General features: G+C 40.9%; 2 protein-coding genes across 4 annotated transcripts; both read left to right on the top strand.

Moving 5' to 3' along the window:
- The first annotated feature begins 439 nt into the window (after positions 1-439).
- LOC131679638 (protein C19orf12 homolog) lies at positions 440-1,560 on the top strand. 2 transcript variants are annotated; one of them, XM_058960379.1, is made up of 2 exons: positions 440-692; positions 807-1,560. In XM_058960379.1, exon 2 carries the CDS (start codon positions 818-820, stop codon positions 1,238-1,240), a length of 423 nt encoding a protein of 140 aa, XP_058816362.1. In that variant the 5' UTR covers positions 440-692; positions 807-817; the 3' UTR covers positions 1,241-1,560. The 2 variants fall into 2 exon arrangements, with proteins under 2 accessions (XP_058816362.1, XP_058816355.1); XM_058960372.1 differs by having other exon boundaries at positions 442-751.
- Positions 1,561-12,373: 10,813 nt separating this feature from the next.
- On the top strand, positions 12,374-14,973 carry LOC131679621 (basic salivary proline-rich protein 1). Of its 2 annotated transcripts, XM_058960357.1 has the most exons (4): positions 12,374-12,444; positions 12,563-12,666; positions 12,734-12,994; positions 13,053-14,973. In XM_058960357.1, the coding sequence occupies exons 2-4, from the start codon at positions 12,643-12,645 to the stop codon at positions 14,571-14,573; spliced, it is 1,806 nt and encodes a 601-aa protein (XP_058816340.1). In that variant the 5' UTR covers positions 12,374-12,444; positions 12,563-12,642; the 3' UTR covers positions 14,574-14,973. The 2 variants fall into 2 exon arrangements, with proteins under 2 accessions (XP_058816340.1, XP_058816346.1); XM_058960363.1 differs by lacking the exon at positions 12,374-12,444 and having other exon boundaries at positions 12,451-12,666.
- Positions 14,974-18,315: the final 3,342 nt, after the last annotated feature.

Below are 18,315 nucleotides of genomic sequence, written 5' to 3'. Positions count from 1 at the left end.
TAAATATATCACTTTTATCTTTAAAATATTTAGTAATTTTAATGAATTGGATAACAATACTTACTTAAAAACAATTCCATATAATGCTAAACATTTACGATTGACCACTCTCTTATTCGTTTGGAATGACATTGACAGTTAAATTGGAATTTCGAAACATGGCGTCTCTTTGTTATTCTAGTCTCTTTGACGCAGGGATACCCGGTATATTTTTCAAATGTTCATAAAAAATGTCTTTATTTGTCTTCAACGGCCAGGATTTTTAATCAAAATCAGCCAGACATAAAAAAAATTGTCTTCAAAATGAAAAATGTCTTCACAACATTTCAAATGTCTTCAAAATGAAGACAAATCTTCATATCTGGCATCTCTGGTTATTATTCGTTGCTGTCAGAATTATTTTTGACAGATGGATGATAAAAATAATCAATTCGTCAGGTTTTTCACTCGGTTTTGCGCATTTCGTTAAATTCTTTTTGTTTTCTTTTGTCCTAACCATTTATTTTGCAAAATTTTTAGTTGCATGCTTCTTGCATGGCTGCATTATATTTATATTAACTTCCTTGACCTGATTCAAAGTCTGTACTAACAGGTTGTCGTGCTCAATAAAATTACAAATTAAATGTGGATTGAAGTATACTTTGTGCTTTAGAATTGCATCAGCTGTTTTGCAGGAACAGAACAGCTTGAAGGTACTCATTGGGATAAGTTTGTTGCACCGTCGACATTGAACCATATCAACTACACTCAGGTTAGTTCTTTTGAACTGTTCGAAAAATTAAAACCCAATGTTCGTTCCCTTACAGGACTACACAAAATGCCTATCAACACCCGCGAACTAATGGATGCAGTGGGAATGCTGACGGACCAAAGAAACGTACGAGTCACCGTCAAAAGTAGCGCCAAAGGGGCCGTTATCTGTGGCACCACCTGTTTCGTAGGCGGGCTCCTAGCGGGCCCGATAGGCCTAGCAGTAGGTGGTACGATTGGAGCCGTCGGTGCAGGCATGATGAGCAAGGGAAAGTTCCGTTCGGTCAGTGAAATCATCATGAACGAAATGAGCGAACGGGAGCGGGAACAACTCAAGGGCCGTATATTGAATGCGTTGTCCGAGTTCCATCCGACCGACATGGCAGTGCTGCTACCGCTGATAATGGGCAATGCTCAGGCCCAGCAGGCCATACTTAGCACCGTGATATCGTTTGTGTCGAACGAGATGCGTATGCAAATTGTAGACTGATAACGGATAGGGTGAGGTGAATTTGGGTTTTGTACTGCTGCGAGGGTGCTCTTTTAGTTACGCGAAAAGATGCTATTCTATAGATAATGACAAATGCGGGGTACAGGGTAGCGATAAGGGATTTCAAACATTGGTAGCGAAGTCAAACTTTGGAAGCAACTTGCACATAATATTAAGACGAAATTCACCTTTTATTATATGAGATTAATGTAAGACATTTTTTATTCATGTTGTAGTACTCCTTAGGATCTTATTTGATTGCAAATAGGTTCCTTCATTTTTAGGAACGAAACCAATAAAGAACTGCACTAAACCGTGAATTACTTTTCTCGAATTATTTGAACACGAACAACCTTTAGTTACAAGAGGCGTGGCGTACAGCCTGAGATAGCTCAACCTGTAAAGTCGCAATAGGGTTATTGTGGTATGTGCTGTTTATATTTTCCATGATAACTGTTTTTTTTAAATACTTGACCTGAGTTAAGGCATATGTCGACAGGTTACCGTAATATTGTTAATAAACAAATACATATTTGAGCTTCTGGTAATTGTTGCGACTAACGGCTTTTCCGAAAAGCGACAAATGTTTCTTTGGAAATAATTCTAAATGGCTAATTTTACCAAAAACTTGGTAGTTTAAACTGCAAATATATAGCAACTTAAGGGGTTTGCGTTCCGACTTCGTCTCATCAGAATCTGGCACATGGTTACTGCCCTAGAATGTCGCTAGTTCTAAATTGAAAACAACACACCATTTGTAACTCACGATGTCCTGAGAGAGAGAGAGAGAGAGAGAGAGAGAGAGAGAGAGAGAGAGAGAGAGAGAGAGAGCTTGAGCTTGTGCGACCACCCCTGGCTGCTACTCCGTTATCGATCAGGACTAGCTGAAGTTGCACAGGGAATCAGTAGATATTTATGCTTGGGATTAGCGAAATATCTTTCAATGTGCAACTCCTGGTAATCCTAAAGTGTTTCTGATCAATACCGGCGCCGGCCAGGCCCGAACGTAGATCGCGGAAGGAAAGGGAAGGAATTGTTAGTCCGATACTTGCTTTTGCTAGAGGCCGTATATACTACTGCGCACTCCACAAGTATCACGGGAGGAGGATATTTTTGTTAGTTGAGTATAGAAGTTGGATATACTTCTTCTTTACCGACGCCAGAGAGGTGATTTCACTACCTGGACTAGATATCGATCCACCACTTTCATGGACTGGGGACCAACGGCTTTACTTCCCTTCCGAAGGAAGACGCGACCACAGATTCTTCACCTCACAAAATTCTCAACGACCTCGGCTGGAATTGAACCCAGGCCAACTGGAATGAACGGCGGTCACGTTTACCACTCAACCACCGGCGCCGTCGAGAGAGAGAGAGAGAGAGAGAGAGTGAGAGAGAGAGACAAAGTTCTGTTTGCTGAGGAGACATGCTGAAATCGAACCGGTTGGGGTTAGTTGAAATTTATATTTCAGTCAAAAAATATTTTTGCCATCTGTGATTCCTACAACAGAAAAAAAATCTGGGAATATCTGTAAAACCTGGGAATATTTTCAAAAATCTGTCGAAATTTGTGAAATTTAAAAAAAAAATCCAAAAATCTGTCACCTGCGAAAAAGAATCTGTGACCAAAATTTGTTAAACCAAATCTGTGACATGTGTGTATTTGCTAGAACTAACATCGATTCAACTTCCTCGCAGTGATGGCATTTCACCCTAGTGATGCACTGGCGCGTAAGTGTGATGCCTACACAGAGGATACAATGATCACACACCACAGAAAAAAGCAGAACGCTCTTTCTTTCGGAGCTGTATAGACCGATTTCAAGTGTGCGCTGGTGTTGAGGTAGTTGGGTGCGAGATAACCGTGCTCTCTTGCTCTTTAAATTCTCTGTGGCGCGCTCAGATAAAGTCACCACCGCGCGCGCCCCAGTGTCGCTGTGGTGTATTCACTGGCGTGGTTTCACTGGCGTGTATTCACTGGCGTGTGATCTTTGGTTTGTTTTCGTCTTACAAGCGACATTGCGAGTGAGATTGATTTGATTTGCACAGGTTGTTGCGTTGTATTGTGTGGATGGTGGTGGTTTATTTCAAGCTTATATTATTTTCTACTGAAGATTTCATACAAGTTGCTTGGTAAATCGAACGAGTTTATAAAATATTGTTACACTACCTGCAAAACTAAAAGTACTCGGTCCTCGGAGCAAATTGGGAAAACTTTTTACGTATCATTGTTTAGAGAGTTTTATAATGACCAGAGGCACCTGATATGCAAACTCGTGTTATAAGTATTAATAGTTTTATTATAACTTAATCCTACAAGTTTAAACGAAATCTTAGATTTCGTCGACAGGCTTGACATATTCAGTAAAATTAGGTATACGATAATTAATTTACATACAACATCACAATTACACCGTTATGCATTTGTTTATTTGTCTATTATTTTGCGTGGAAATCGTTTAAACAGCAGGCGAAAGCGAATGTTTCAAGAGCATGGGAGCTAGGACCGGGATTCTGCGCGTCAATGAGCGAAATAAATTGGCTCAGTTTCGGGGTCAAGAAAAAAGGCCACTAGTGTTCACGCTTATTTTAAATGAACAATGAATCTTGTGTTCCATAAAAGTATGTTATAAATGGGTCAGCAGCAACAATGTTTATTATACGTATTCTAGATTTTTGCGTCAGTTAGTATTTTAGACCGTAATTATAATGCACGTAATATCAACAGCAAAACAAAATATTAGGTATCTGGTAGTATCTGTCGGAATCTCTGTCAATCTCTATGAAATTTTCGTATTTTCAAGTAACAAGTAAGGTGTTTCCTCAAGTTTAAACAAGCGATTTTTGTGTGATAAATTATTCCTCATTATAACTTTCTTGAATGAGGTGTTTTATCAAAAAGGTAGCGTTGGGAAAATATCAAAATATCAATGTTCACAACAGAATCTTTTCATCGCCGATTTTCTAATAAAAAGTTCACTGATATAAAATATCGCTAAAGAGTGCCGATGTTTGGGAACATTATTCGGTTCAAGAAAATATCGGAAGAAGAAAAGATCGCTTGCGAACTTTTATATCAACGAATATATAGAAAAAAATTCGCCTTATGAAAACATCTTGCACGATCTTCGAACAGGGGATTTCCGAGGGATTTTCAAAGATTCCAAAAACCTGTAGATTAACATGATATAAAAAACTACGTTCTATAATATTACGGCGATAGCTCAATAGGATAAAGCGTCAGGCTACTTTAGTGTCAACGAAGCTTTCTTCAGAAGCCATCGTATAAAAAAAATTCATCAATCGACAGAATTAAAATGGGAAAGAATTAAAATGGTGCTTGAATGGTATGTTGTCAAAATATATACATGGAAAAAAGCAGATTCTGGTATGGTGGCCGGTTCTTAACAACCCGTTGTTTGTATGACCGAGTATGAAAGTTATATATAGTTGAGCTAATGTATCTATAGTTGCATGTCCCATAGGAGCCGTAATTAGCAATGGCTATATTAATGATACATGGTAGTGGTAATGGTACAAGAAGTTTCACATCCATAAATTGGTTAATAAACAATCTTAACATTTTTTATCATTTTTGGGATTAAACGTTTAATATATTGACATCGCCCATAGAACTTTTCATCGATTTTTTAGCAGAATTTTCACTCAAATATTCTAGTTCTTTGCACACATACCAAAGATACGTTGAACGATTTCCCATATTTGCAATTAAAATTCTAGGGCAGTTCATAAGACACGTAGAACAACTTTCAACATTCTGCTTTTATTGCACTATATTATTAGTCTAACTAATGCTATCGTTGTAATGCAGTACAAGTGCAGATTTTCAAAAATTTTATATTAGAATTAGAACGAAATATTTTTTTGTATCTCTACGTCGCTCGAGAATAGCCAAAAAAGCGTAAAATATTTGGCTTTTACTGACCCAAGCATGACTAAAATGCGACTTACAGCTTAAGTGCGGAACTATTAAACTAATATGTATTTACTTTGTTAGCATTACTAGAGCATTCGAAATTGATAAATTTTGAGAAGAATATGGAATATGTTGAGGATAATTAGTATTGTCTGATAATATACTAAATATTATGATAATATTACTAAATATCCATAAAAACTTATTTCATCAGGAATCAAATCCTATATTTCTGCTTATCATAAAATTTTAATCACCTAATTGGACTAAGAATAAATATCACGGAAGTGTACTCGATTCGAAGTGTATGTATGAATACTTACAGGTGAATTGATTAATATATGTATAGAATACGAAGTTTACGTTAATTTTTGGGATAAACGTAGATCGTATTCCTTTTTCGGATCGAAATGAAAACAAAAGCACATCCTCATGTCACGAAATCAACTATAGGTTCAAGGTTTACACAAGAAGATTTTTATTCGGTGGGGTCATAAACATCCTCTGATACATAAACTAAATATTATAAGTTTTACAAATTATAAAATCACGGCAAACAGATAAACGTTCTTTGGAACAATTTAGTATGTACTGCAAAGACGGTGGATTTGCCATTTTGAACTTCTTTGCTATACTCGTACCCGAACATGTTAGGTTTCAATTTTAATTCTCTCTCTTATTATACCATCGCATGAAAATTCGAGAGAAAACCAGCTAATTTATTTAAATGATGGCACAGAAGAAAAATGCCGTCAAATGATTCCAGAACTAATTATTGAGGGGTTACACTACTATAGAGCACGAAAAATAGGCATATTTCGGGAATTTATCTTGACGCAATAATGAGATGAATCGAGATCTTTCCGGCAGTGCACGCTGCTCTGAAAATCTAGCGAACCCGTCTTAAAGCATCAGCGGCTGCTCGTTCAGTGGGCCATTAGCGAGACTTCCAGAGGGTTAATGAGATATATAACATTACTTTATTGCAAAAAAATGATTTATTCGAGTAATTTCGTCACAAGATGGCGGATGTGCAGCACTTTCCCGTCGGGGATTTTTTTTGGAAAGGGTCCACGGCCGGAGCTCCATGTCCCGTAATTTTTGATCCAGAGCCAAAAACCAAAGCTTTTTAAACTTCTTAGAACGACAGCAAACAGCATACGTAAGATTTTTTCTATGTCTTGATTTTTCGCGAAATGGCACATTTTTAGTCGAAAAACGCTAAAAATGTGTTAAAAGTGTCGATTTTTAAAATTTGCATATTAAGAAATTATGCAATGAAAAAATTAAATCCCACGTACATCGCTGGAGAAAGTAATCTTGAACATGCTGTAAAAATTTTAGGCTGATCAAAAACATTTGTTCGAGTTACATTTCCGGCCAGATTAAAAAAAAATTATTTCGAGAAAAACACGGTTAACGTTTTCAGTATACTCGAGGTATACATAAGAGGCGTTGCGAAAAAACTTGAATATTTATTTAATGTTTTCGCGATTCATTTTTTGGAATATCATTTTCAGCATCCTAAAGCACCAGTAAACAAAATTCAACTAATAAATAAAAATTAAATGCTTTAAAAAATCTACAGTGCTGTAACCCCTTGAAAGCACTGTACCGGTCAAATAGAAGCGCTTCTAAATTGGCACGTCATTATTTTTAATAACGCGCTACAGAAAAAACGCTTTTAATCCACCTAACAGTGTGATGAGACATTTCTTATAACTCTTATCACTCGCTTCGGATATTATATCGTTTGAGAACATTTAGAACTTGATGCTTCGCGATGTTTATGATAACACATACTACATGGCATAGTGGCAGGACTCAGAGAATCGCTCAAATCAGCATAGGACAACATCAGTGCTAGAAATCTCAAACCAAATCAATAGGAAAGCGAAAAAATGGCCCATAAAATAGACATACCATCGAATTATTGTTAATGCTCTGTTAATAAAATATCTATATTGTGGTGGGAAACTGAATTTTCCTAAAGGGATTATTTATTAATCATTCGCATGTATGTAAAAAGCCTTATGTTTACATTTGTGAGTATCGCCCTTTTCACAAAAAAGCGTTGAAATGAAATCGCAGCTCTGAAGTGAATGCGTGCATAGTTCCAAATTTTACTTCGACATCGACTTTTTCTAAAGGTGACTTCCCAGTAGTATCCTTGATTTGAATTATTATCGTTAATCCTAATGCCAAAGAACAAATAAAAACCTCTCGAAAACGAACCGTTTGGGGAAATCATCATCATTACTGGAATTTTCATTTTCACGAAACTTTTCGATAGCCTTCCGTCACTTGCGTTAATGCACTGGGTGCACAGTGCTCCGAAAATCTAGCGAAATCGTCTTAGGGCACCAGCGGGTCTAATTCAGAGCTATCTGCGCGGCGAGTTAAATCTGTAAAGAACACTAAAAATTAATTTCTATTATTAATTTTCAGTTCAGCAATTCGAGAGATCGTGCTCACCGCAAGCCATGAAAAATAGACTACGTTGTGAAGCGATGGTCACTATTTATTAAAAAATCACGGTTAAATAAAAAATTAAAGTATTAAAAAATTTCAAATAGTTTATAATTTTCACAAACTTATTAGGAAAAATTGTTTAATAAGCTTTCGTAATATTGTGTAGGAAAAAAGCTGAAAATTTCAGTATTTTCTCTATCTGCAACATATAAACCCTTAAGTATTCCAATTAATTGGTATACGAATTGGAATAGGTTCGCCAAATTTTGGAAGAAGTCTATAAAATAACCCCTTGAAAGCTACCTAAAAATTGTTGTAGTTCGATGCAATAAAAAATCATATTTGGCAATTCATATTTGGCTGATAAAATTGGGGTGTCAATGTATTATAATAGATATTCAGCATTCGAAGAAGTTTCTTGTGAACGAGTGTAGAACGACTTTGTTTCTACTTACTTGAAGTCAGCGGTGTAGCCAGAAATTCGGTTTGGTGAAAATCGATCTTACTGTCCAAACGGCATAATTCCGAAACCATAATTTTTAAAGTTTTAAAATTATGCAGAATTATTTTCCAGAAAATAGTAACAAGGTTCGTGTCTTTAGAGAACTTGTTGAGACTTTATTGTAGTCATGAAAATTAACCTGAGAAAATTCACCATAAACACTTCTTGGACGATATGCCGTCAAAATTATTTTATCAAATGATGCGCTGTTTAACGTTTGTAAAACTCATTGAAGATACTAAACTTCCGAAATTGACGGTTTCAAAATGATGCTATCTTGACCTTAAATTACTGTTTTTAAACATTTGAATTATACTTATAATTGGTCATACAACAAAAATCAAATGCTCATCAAAATTGATCAGAACCTGCTAGAGTCGAATGGAAATCGTCATTTTTCATAAATTTCTCTCTACATTCGGAAAGTGTTATCCTCGTTATTAATCATATTACGTTTTCGTCTCAACTCGACGCATTCCCAAAATAAAAACCTGTTTTAATCCACCTAGTGGTGCAATTGTGCTTTTCTCATTTGTCCAAACTACGATTCCATGGCTGGTTATGTTCAATACAATGGTGGAAATGAATATTACATGTTCAGTACGATTTGCACATACATACAATGGATCGACAGCCACGATCTTGAGATACTATGTGATACTGAAACATCGCTTGAAACCAGCGGCGGATCATGGAGAAAGATCCGGGAGGTCCAGGTCCTGCCGAAAATTTTCAACTTGTTAAGAAATTTTAAACTAGTTTTAATTTTAAAGTAGCAACCCCTCACTGCATACTCCCTCCGGGCTGGCATGATTGACGATTTTTAGAGTAATTGCATAACTGTTCTATATGAGAAAGGCAAAACTGTACTAAAGTCCAAAAAAGTCCATTTTTGCCAAACTTCTCAATGTTTCATGAATTTTAAAGGCTTTTGGAATCAAAAATACAAATTTGATTTGAAAATTTTTCATTTCAGTTTATATGGGAATTTGCTGTGTGATTGCACTTTTCAACTCGTAACTCCGGAACCGGAAGTCCAATCAATAAAAAATTCAATAGCAGCCGATGGGAAGGTTGTACCTTTCATTTGAGACTAACTTTGTGCAAATCGGTCCAGCCATCTCTGAGAAACAGAGGTCACATTTTTTTCCACATACACACATACATACACACACAGACATTTTCCGATCTCGACGAACTCAGTCGATTGGCATATGACACTCGGCCCTCCGGGACGGGATTAGATTGACGAATTTTAGAGTGAATGAGAAAGGCAAAAACATTTTTAGAAAATGTTGAAAGTTATGCATTTTTTTGGTGAGCAGTACTATGTTTCATTAAATCAATTTTAACTTCGCTTCCTATTAAATAAAGACCCTTATTATAGTACATCTCTACAAAAACGAGCTCAATTTGAAAATTAATCTGAGGATTATGATTGATTACAGAACTCTGGAATTTTCTATTGGAATGTTTTCAGGCAGGAATTTGATATTGATGCTATTAGACAACTGTGAAATCAAGACCAGTTACATATCAGGACCCCATTCCGACAATTTATCAAAAGTCCTCATGATGTTTACAACAACAGGTTATCAATCTACGGATCAGATAATTGTTATTGTAATATTGAATTAAATCAGTCAGCATCAATAAATTTTCAACTTCAATCCAATTTTTTTTGTTGGGTGTGGTGGGGGGGGGGGGGGTTGTATGGTGGTAAACCCCAAAACTTTCTCTTGGCTATGCCGTTGCTTGTAGCTATTTATTTCGCTTTTTATTTTCCGATATTTTTCAGATCGATCCGATGGTTATAAGTTAGAAAAATTGCAGTCAGAAGGTTCGTACAAATGAACATTTTTGCACTGATAAGTTATCGAGTTCCTTCCAGACAACTTGGAAGTGTTCGGTGATTATTTCTAGCGGTTGTAGATAGAAAAATGAAATACAAAATTTGTTTTATTGAAATAATGTTTGGCTTAGTTCAATGGATTATTACTATATTGAACAATAAATAGGCGACAAAGAGTAATCCACAAACAACAAGCCATAACTTTCAAAGTATTCAAAATAGATATTAAAAGTCTTCAATAAAGTTATTCGCAAAAGTAAGAGCTACAAATTTGCTGAAGACATCATTTCGATATAATCACTTCCAAGAAAATTTGTGAAAATATCTCACTCATAGGGGGATTAATCAGCAAAAGCAGAATACCAAAAGAAAGGGCATATTGCCTCCATTATATTCTCCGAAGATACTATTGACCTAAAATAAGCCGTTTTGGCGTTAATAATAGATTACATGTTTTTGGTCATGTTTCTGGCAATGGGAAATGATAAAAATCTTTCGCCCGCATTTTATGTTAAATATCTCTTTTGATAATAGTTCGATTTCAACAATCTATAGCTTTTTCTAAAGGTATTCGTTAAAGCTGTCAAAAAACATATAAAGTGTTAATCTATATTGTCAATTTCGGCAGATAATTAAAAAAAAACTGCAAAAAACGCCATTTTTACGCATTCAAACATTCATATCTTGGAAACTAAACATCAGAATCAAAAACAAATTAATAGCGTTCATACTGTTTTTTAGTTCTTTCATTTAAAATTGGATAAGATCGGTTCAGCCATTGCTGAGAAACTCGAATGAGAATTTGTCCGTTACATACACACACACACACACACACACACACACACACACACACAGACATTGTCTCAAATCGTCGAGCTGAGTCGATTGGTTTATAAGACTCGGCCCTCCGGGCCTCGGAAAAAATCTTGAAAGTTTGAGCGAATTCTATACATTTCTTTTATAAGAAATGTAAAAAACAAGTAACAATGTGAATTCTCGTGAACGTTATCTTGTTTTATGTGGACTTTATCTCGGAAAAGTTGGACATCGGATAAGCCTTTTCTCGCGTGAGAGAGAATTACAATGCCTGCGTATGATAATAATCGAAAACGTGTGTAATACCAGGACATTACTTGTAATGGATCACTTTACTTTTTGGCGTCGCCAAATTCGCAATCAAAATAAGTTAACTTACCATTGAGTTATTCAGTCGAACAAAAAATAGGCCGTACCTAATGTGGATGTACAAATCCCGTCTTACATCTGTTATACGATTAATCTGATACTACAGATCATTATAAAACTTTGTTTATACCAGCCGATACATTGATACGTAAAACGTTTTCCTTGTTTGCCCCTAGGCTCGAATACTTCAGGTTTCCCACGGTAGTGTAACAACACTCTATAAACTCGCAAGCTTTACCAAGCAACTATGAAATCTTCAGTAGAAAATCATATAAGCTTGAAATAAGCCACCGACATCCACACAATACAACGCAACAACCTGTGCAAATCAAATCAATCTCACTCGCAATGTCGCTTGTAAGACGAAAACAAACCAAAGATCACACGCCAGTGAATACACGCCAGTGAAACCACGCCAGTGAATACACCACAGCGACTCTGGGGCGCGCGCTGTGGCGAATTTATCTGAGCGCGCCACAGAGAATTTCAAGAGCTCTTCTCCACACTCTAGCTCGTTCCAGTGTTGGGTGTATGAAAATTTACCTCTGCCATCAACGTGCGCTTACACATATCAAATACGGTGGTGTATATGAACGAAAGAGATGCGCTCTCGTTTTGCTTGCCAGAGTGTGGGGAGTAATTTCAATTTCTCTTTACTGCACAGAGGATAGGGACATCACTGCTTCCTCGTTCTCTACCAGCAATAATTATGGCAAAATAACCCACAGAATAAGTTCTTTTAACTTAAATTTAGGTACTTCTGAGCTGTGCGTCGCTTTCGCACTTATTAGTGTTGTCAAAAACAAAACGAGAGATTCGACTCAGTCGAGGTCCTCCATGCGGTAAGGTACTTTTAAGTTGTTTGGGGTATACTCAAAATTAGGTAAATTCAACTTAAATTTAAGTAAATTAAACTCAAGGTTGAGTTATTATTTTTGCCGTAGTTAAATGGAAACTACCTTCAACACAGTTTATCTAATTTTACCTTCCTGCACGATACCACGAGATTGAGTCAAAAGTACTGAATTTTAGATAGTTTTTCGGTGGCGTGTACCCTGCTTAAGATTTTTAAATTATTTCCTACAACCGATAAACTTTCAGTGTAGGTTACCGGCAATCTTAAATACAATCTGGCTACCCTGCTGCTGACCGTGTCGGCTGGAGTCCGTTCGTTGACGTTTCAATTTTCATGGAGCACGTTCAACTGTTTTCTTTTTCATGGCTGCCTACCGTACAGTGCATCAGTTCTTCCGCTGGTAATTTCTTTCGTAAATTTCCATTAGGATAACCATAATTTTCCTTTAACGCGAAGTGCATTCTGTTAAGTGTTGATTAATTATTCTAAAGTGCTAAAAAAGTGGTACTCATTTGCAGAAAACATTGACCAAAACTCGATTGAATAAAGGACGCGTTTGAACGGACGAACGAAAAGGCTTCAAACCTGGAAAACAAACATGTCGGTCGCTTATTCTCAGCAGGTAATCTTCACCAGGTGTATTATTATTGTATTACCATACGCTTAGCATGTGTTTTGGAAATTTCCAGCAACAATCGCAGCAGTCGCCTAGTTCCGGCAATCGGAGTGGTCCTGGAGGTCCAATGAACCGCGGTGGTGGTCCTCCACCGAGTCCGATGCATATCCAGAAAATATTGGACGAAAATGCCGGTCTCATTCAAACCATACAAGACTTCCAAAATATGGGCAAAGCTCACGAATGTATGTCGTATCACGTGGCGCTTCACCGCAATCTGGTGTATCTGGCTAATCTAGCTGATCCGCAGCATAACATACAAGCGCTGCTTCCGGTATGTGAGAACGCATATTTTAATTGAAATATTTCGCTTATTTTTCGTTCATTTTCAGCCTCCACATGTTCTTCAGCACGGTAGTGGACCCCCGATGCATGGTGTTCCTCCAAGCAGTGTTGCACCTGGTCATGAAAGTGATCCTTCGCACGGTGGGCAAGCACAAACACCTGGACCAAATCAAGCGGCTGTCCCGGTTGGAACTCCCCAACCACCGGAACAGCCACCATCGTCACAAGCTGGTGTTCAACCGCCAACAAGTCAAGCACATCCGCCACCACCAAATCAGCAACCGGTGGGCGGTTATCGTGGAGGGCCACAAATTCCTCCACCAACATCGACTGCAGCCCAGACCGCTCCAAACCAGGGTCCACCTGTTCCTGGTCAACCGGGCAGACCTGGTGTTCCACCTCAACAAGCTCCAATGCCACAACAAGCACAGGGTTATCCTCCACAACGGGGACCTTACCAGCAGCATGGACATTATCCTGGTTATCCTCCTCCGAATCAACCATACCAAGCTCAACCAGGATATCCACCGTACGGACCACCAAATCCTGCACAAGGCTATCCGCCTAACGCACCGCAAAGTTATCATCACGGTGGAATGCCTCCGACTACTTCAAATTCTGGACCACCACAAGGATCACCGTACCCGAGCGCAGGTCCCCCACAGGGACCTCAGGGAGGCCCACAGCAAGGTAGCTACCAACAAGGGCCTCCAAACGCACCGGCATCCCAACCGCAGATGTACGGTCCACCTGTCGGTGGTCAATATCCTCCGCAATCAGCGGGTGGTCCTCCGATGCCTCATGGCTATCCAGGTTACGGCAGTCCAAATCCGCCGAATGCCTATGGACAACCACCTTCCGGATACCCTCCAGCCAGTGGTCAACCGAGTTATCCACCACCGCAACAACAGTATCCTTCAAGTTACCCCTCAAGCCAACCAGTTCCGCATGGTCCACCGACAACTTCCGCTCCAAGTCAACCAGCTGCTCCAACCAGTGCTCCTTCCACTCAATCAAGTGGTGCTCCCACTTACGCCAATCAACCAAGCCCAGCTTCAGGGCAATCATCCAGTCCCAACACAAATGCTCCTCCTTCCAGTGGTCCCCACTCAGTCATTCCACCAACCACTTCCACTGGTTACGCTGCTGCTGGTCCTGGCGCTGTTCCACCGCAAGCCTATACATCACCACCAGCTACTGCTGGCCAGCATCCTCCGCAAGGTAGCTACGCACAGCCACAAGGCCCCGGACCACAACCACCCGGTCCGCCGCAATCTTACGCAACTTCTCCACCATCTACTCAACATCAACAACCACCAGGCAGCTATCCACAATCCGCTCCCGGAGGTCCTCAGGGACAGGGACCACCTCCGACTCCTGGCTATCCTCCGCATGCTTATCATCAACAGGGCTATTCACCGATACCACCCCCGCAGGGTCAGTACCAACAGGCAGCTCAGGGTTACCAGTATCAGCGTCCTCCAAACAGCCAGATGCCACCACCCGGACCACAAGGCCCGCCACCGCAGGGTGCATATGGGTACGGGTACGGACAACCCCCCCAGTAGGGTTGAGATAAATGATGAAAGCTCGCTGAGAATCTCAGCTGCGACCAACCGCGTTCACAACCAAGTAAAGCGACCACCGCCGCGCGGTAGATTTGTTTTATCCAGTAAATACTTTCACCTTGACGATGTGTTTTACAGTGCTTTCCAATCGATCGCAGATTGGATTTCTTTTACTATATAACGATGGATGCTCCGGAAGTTGGCGGTTTTATCATTCTGCTTCCTTGCGTTTACTTTTTATTGGAAACGAATGAGGTACGCAAAAATGTCTGATGATACTCCAGTTTGGTAATGCTTACAACTTCCCATTCAAGTGCATGTTAGCATAAATGGTTAAACTTTGTGTAAGATGTGTATTTTGAGAATGTAAGAAATAAAGTCAGCTAGCAACTGATACAAATTGATTTTTTTATTTGACGTTGTGACAGAACTTCCTGGTTGTATTGCGTGTGAGCGTTTGTATAATTTTCGGCGTTTGATAATGAGATTTAAAATCGTCAATCAATTTCAAATTCAATTTACCCGGGCTCATTACGCATTCGACGCAGTTCGTTGCGTTCGGCAAATGTCTGTCCAATATTGTCATTTTTTCAGACCACTGAACTACCTATACAGGCAAGTCAGTCCCATGTTGATATGGAATCACATAGAACATGACACCATTCAACCGTGACATCGCCCTTGAGTGCATTGCAACTGATCATTTTTTTTATCGGTGTGCCGATCGGTATCATGGTATCAACATGATTTAAAACCAATTGAAATACCAGTAAAACCAAGACAAAGATCTGATTTGTCCATGCGGCCCACAATTTGTGTACCCGCTTAGATGTTGACTCATGTCAGCTCAATTCAAACGGGATGGGGGTGCAATATATGTGGTTAAGGTGTATTAAGTAGCAACGGTTTCCGTAACTCGGCAGTTGAAATGCCATGAAAGATGTCGAAGAGCCGAATGTAATACACCATTCGACTCAGTTCGTTGAGGTTGGAAAATGTGTGTGCGTTTTTTTAGTGAGCAGAAAAAAGGACATCCAAAAAAGCCTTGAGAAAATCCCCAAAGTCTCAGGGAACGGATTAGGGCTGCCACCACCCGACCCACTAAAAACCACTGCTCTTGCCCAGCACCTGATTCCTCCCCGGCACTACCTTACGGCATTACTTCGGTTTATGTGCATAGCACCCACTCTAATTGAACTACTTAGTAGTTAGTTCCTTCAGTAGGGCGGCAAACTTCAGATTGTCTAATTTATCAAGCCCTTCGGCTCCCTTGTACCATTCAGCACCGCAACTCTCTTCGCGTACCATTCAGCACTACTTACTCGTTGAGTTCCCGACTTGTTCGCGAACTGCACGGTCTAGTCCTCGACGATGGACATAGCCTACTTCGACAGAGAATTTCCCGGCGAGAGAAGTTTTCCCCAAACCGAGCCAACCATCCAGGTTTCTAGGTCAGTTCGGCAATTTCGGTGCAGCAGGGCATCCGGTTCGTTGGTGCCCCGACAACCCGCGACTGGCTTACGCCGACGGAGAGTTCCCTGGAGAAGGAAGTTCTCCTGATACAAATTCTTCTTTGGTTCTGTGGTGCTAACAGATTCTTGAGCCCTTTGGCTCCCTGTCCGGTGCCATTTAGCACCACAAATCCTTTAGGCCCTTTGGTTCCCCGTTTCATTGTGCCCCAAATTAACCCATTCAGCTCCCGACTTTACGAAAATGTTGGTCGCGTACTACTCGGTCTTGTCCCCGACGATGGATCTGGTCTACTCCGACGCAGAATTCCCCGGTGTGAGAGGTTCTCCTGAGACCGATCGGTAGCGATTCGACGCGGTCTATTCGGTCTAATTTCCGGCGGAGGATCTACCCTACTCACGAGCTACTTGTTTGGGTGTTAAGGTCGGTCCGGCGATTGAAGCCTGACGTCCGGTTTGCTGACGCCCCGACCACCCGAACCCAGTTCTACGTCGCGTACTACTCAAGTGGTCCCGGCGGTGGACCTAGTCTACACCGATGGAGAGTTCCCTCGACTGCGGAATTTCCTTCAAAACCCGATTTGTGGTTACACGCCGACTTTCTAGCCAATGGCGCTGCTTGGTTGGTCCCTTCGCCGCTTCCTCTGCTGCTCGGAGAGTATACTCGTAATCACTCTGTTGACAGCGTCACAGGTATGCTCGTCGTGGCACATCTCTTCGACGATATTGTCCACTGTCACACTAGGCATACCCCTACAAACTTCTTCGAACCTAGGGTAATCGGTTTCTCGTGGACGTTCACACACTCCGGACAAAGGGGTGACGAAGCATGTCCAAGCCACTGCAAATACTTCAGGAAACATTCGTGCCCGTCCCGGACAAAAATGCATCAAATAGAAGTTCACCTCTCGATGCTTCCTATGCACCCAAGCCGACACATTTGGGATGAGCACTTAGCTAACGAGTCCGCTCGGACCAGTCTCCTTGCATTACGGGCATTTCTCCAATTATATCCTCCGCTAGAGTGACACAGATGGGAATCATCCCGAATATAACGCATACTGCCTCCGACGATATTGTTCTGTACGCACTCGCGACTCGTACGACCATCAGCTGGAGTGTACTGTTCACCTTTTCACGGCTCCGCTTGATTTTCAGCGCAGCACCCCAGGCAGCAACCCCATATCGGAGTATCGATGACGAAATAGTATATAGTAGACGTCTCTTGCGTCTCTCACGGACCGCCGATGTTTGGCTAGATTCTTGCGTTCGTTGCCTTCGCCGACTTTTCGCAGGCGTAGTCGATGTGATTGTTAAAGCTCAACCGGTCGTCGATTATCACTCCCAATTGCTTCAGTGCACGCTTCGATGCCATTACATGCCCTTCGACGTCGATCTGCATCTGGGGAACCGCTTTTTCAGTTGCTGACCAACAACACCTCCGTCTTGTGGTAAGCTATCAGCAGCTTGACCCCGTTCATTCAGTACTCGATCGTGTCTATTGACTTCTCAAGTGTCTCACCCATCATTATTAGTGACACGTCGTCCGCGAATTCCACTATTTTCACTTTCCTGGGCAGCCGCGGTGTCAAGACCCCATCGTATATCCCGTTCTAAAGAGTTGGACTGAAAATGGAGCCCTGAGAAACGATCGCTGTGACTCGCATTAACTACTGCCCTTTTTTTTACAATGGAGAAGACCTTTACGTCCTAGCCCAGTACATGTACTATTGGTAGGTGTCCAAACTACCGCACGGGGTGTACTGGGGGCGTGTCGGGCTCGGCGTCACACATGAGGTTCCATAGCACCGGGCCTAGGATCGAGCCCTGCGGGACTCCGGCGGTAATCGGAACCCTTTTCTGGCCGGCATCGGTCTCGTATAGTAGTACGCGGTTCTGGAAGTAACTTTCCAGGATCCGGTACAGACCCACCGGTAGGCTAAGCCGGTGTAACGAGAGCGCGATGGCATCCCAGCTTGCGCTGTTGAATGCGTTCTTCACGTCAAGTGTCACTAACGCACAGTATCGAATGCCTCGCCTTTTTCGTTGGATCGCTATCTCGGCAGTATTTATCACTGAGTTGAGAGCGTCCACTGTGGACTTACCCTTCCGAAAGCCAAACTGGTTGCTTGACCGACCGTGCGTACCTTCTGCGTACGGGGTTAGTCTGTTGAGGATAATCCTCTCAAGCAATTTGCCAGTCGTGTCGATCAGACAGATTGGTCTGTACGCCGATGGGTCGCCTGGCGGCTTCCCGGGCTTCGGCAACAGCA

Source organism: Topomyia yanbarensis, chromosome 1 (assembly GCF_030247195.1).
Source record: "Topomyia yanbarensis strain Yona2022 chromosome 1, ASM3024719v1, whole genome shotgun sequence".
In the NCBI taxonomy this organism is placed as follows: Eukaryota; Metazoa; Arthropoda; class Insecta; order Diptera; family Culicidae; genus Topomyia; species Topomyia yanbarensis.
Note: the sequence above shows the minus strand (reverse complement) of the source record. Positions and strands in the feature narration are given on the sequence as shown.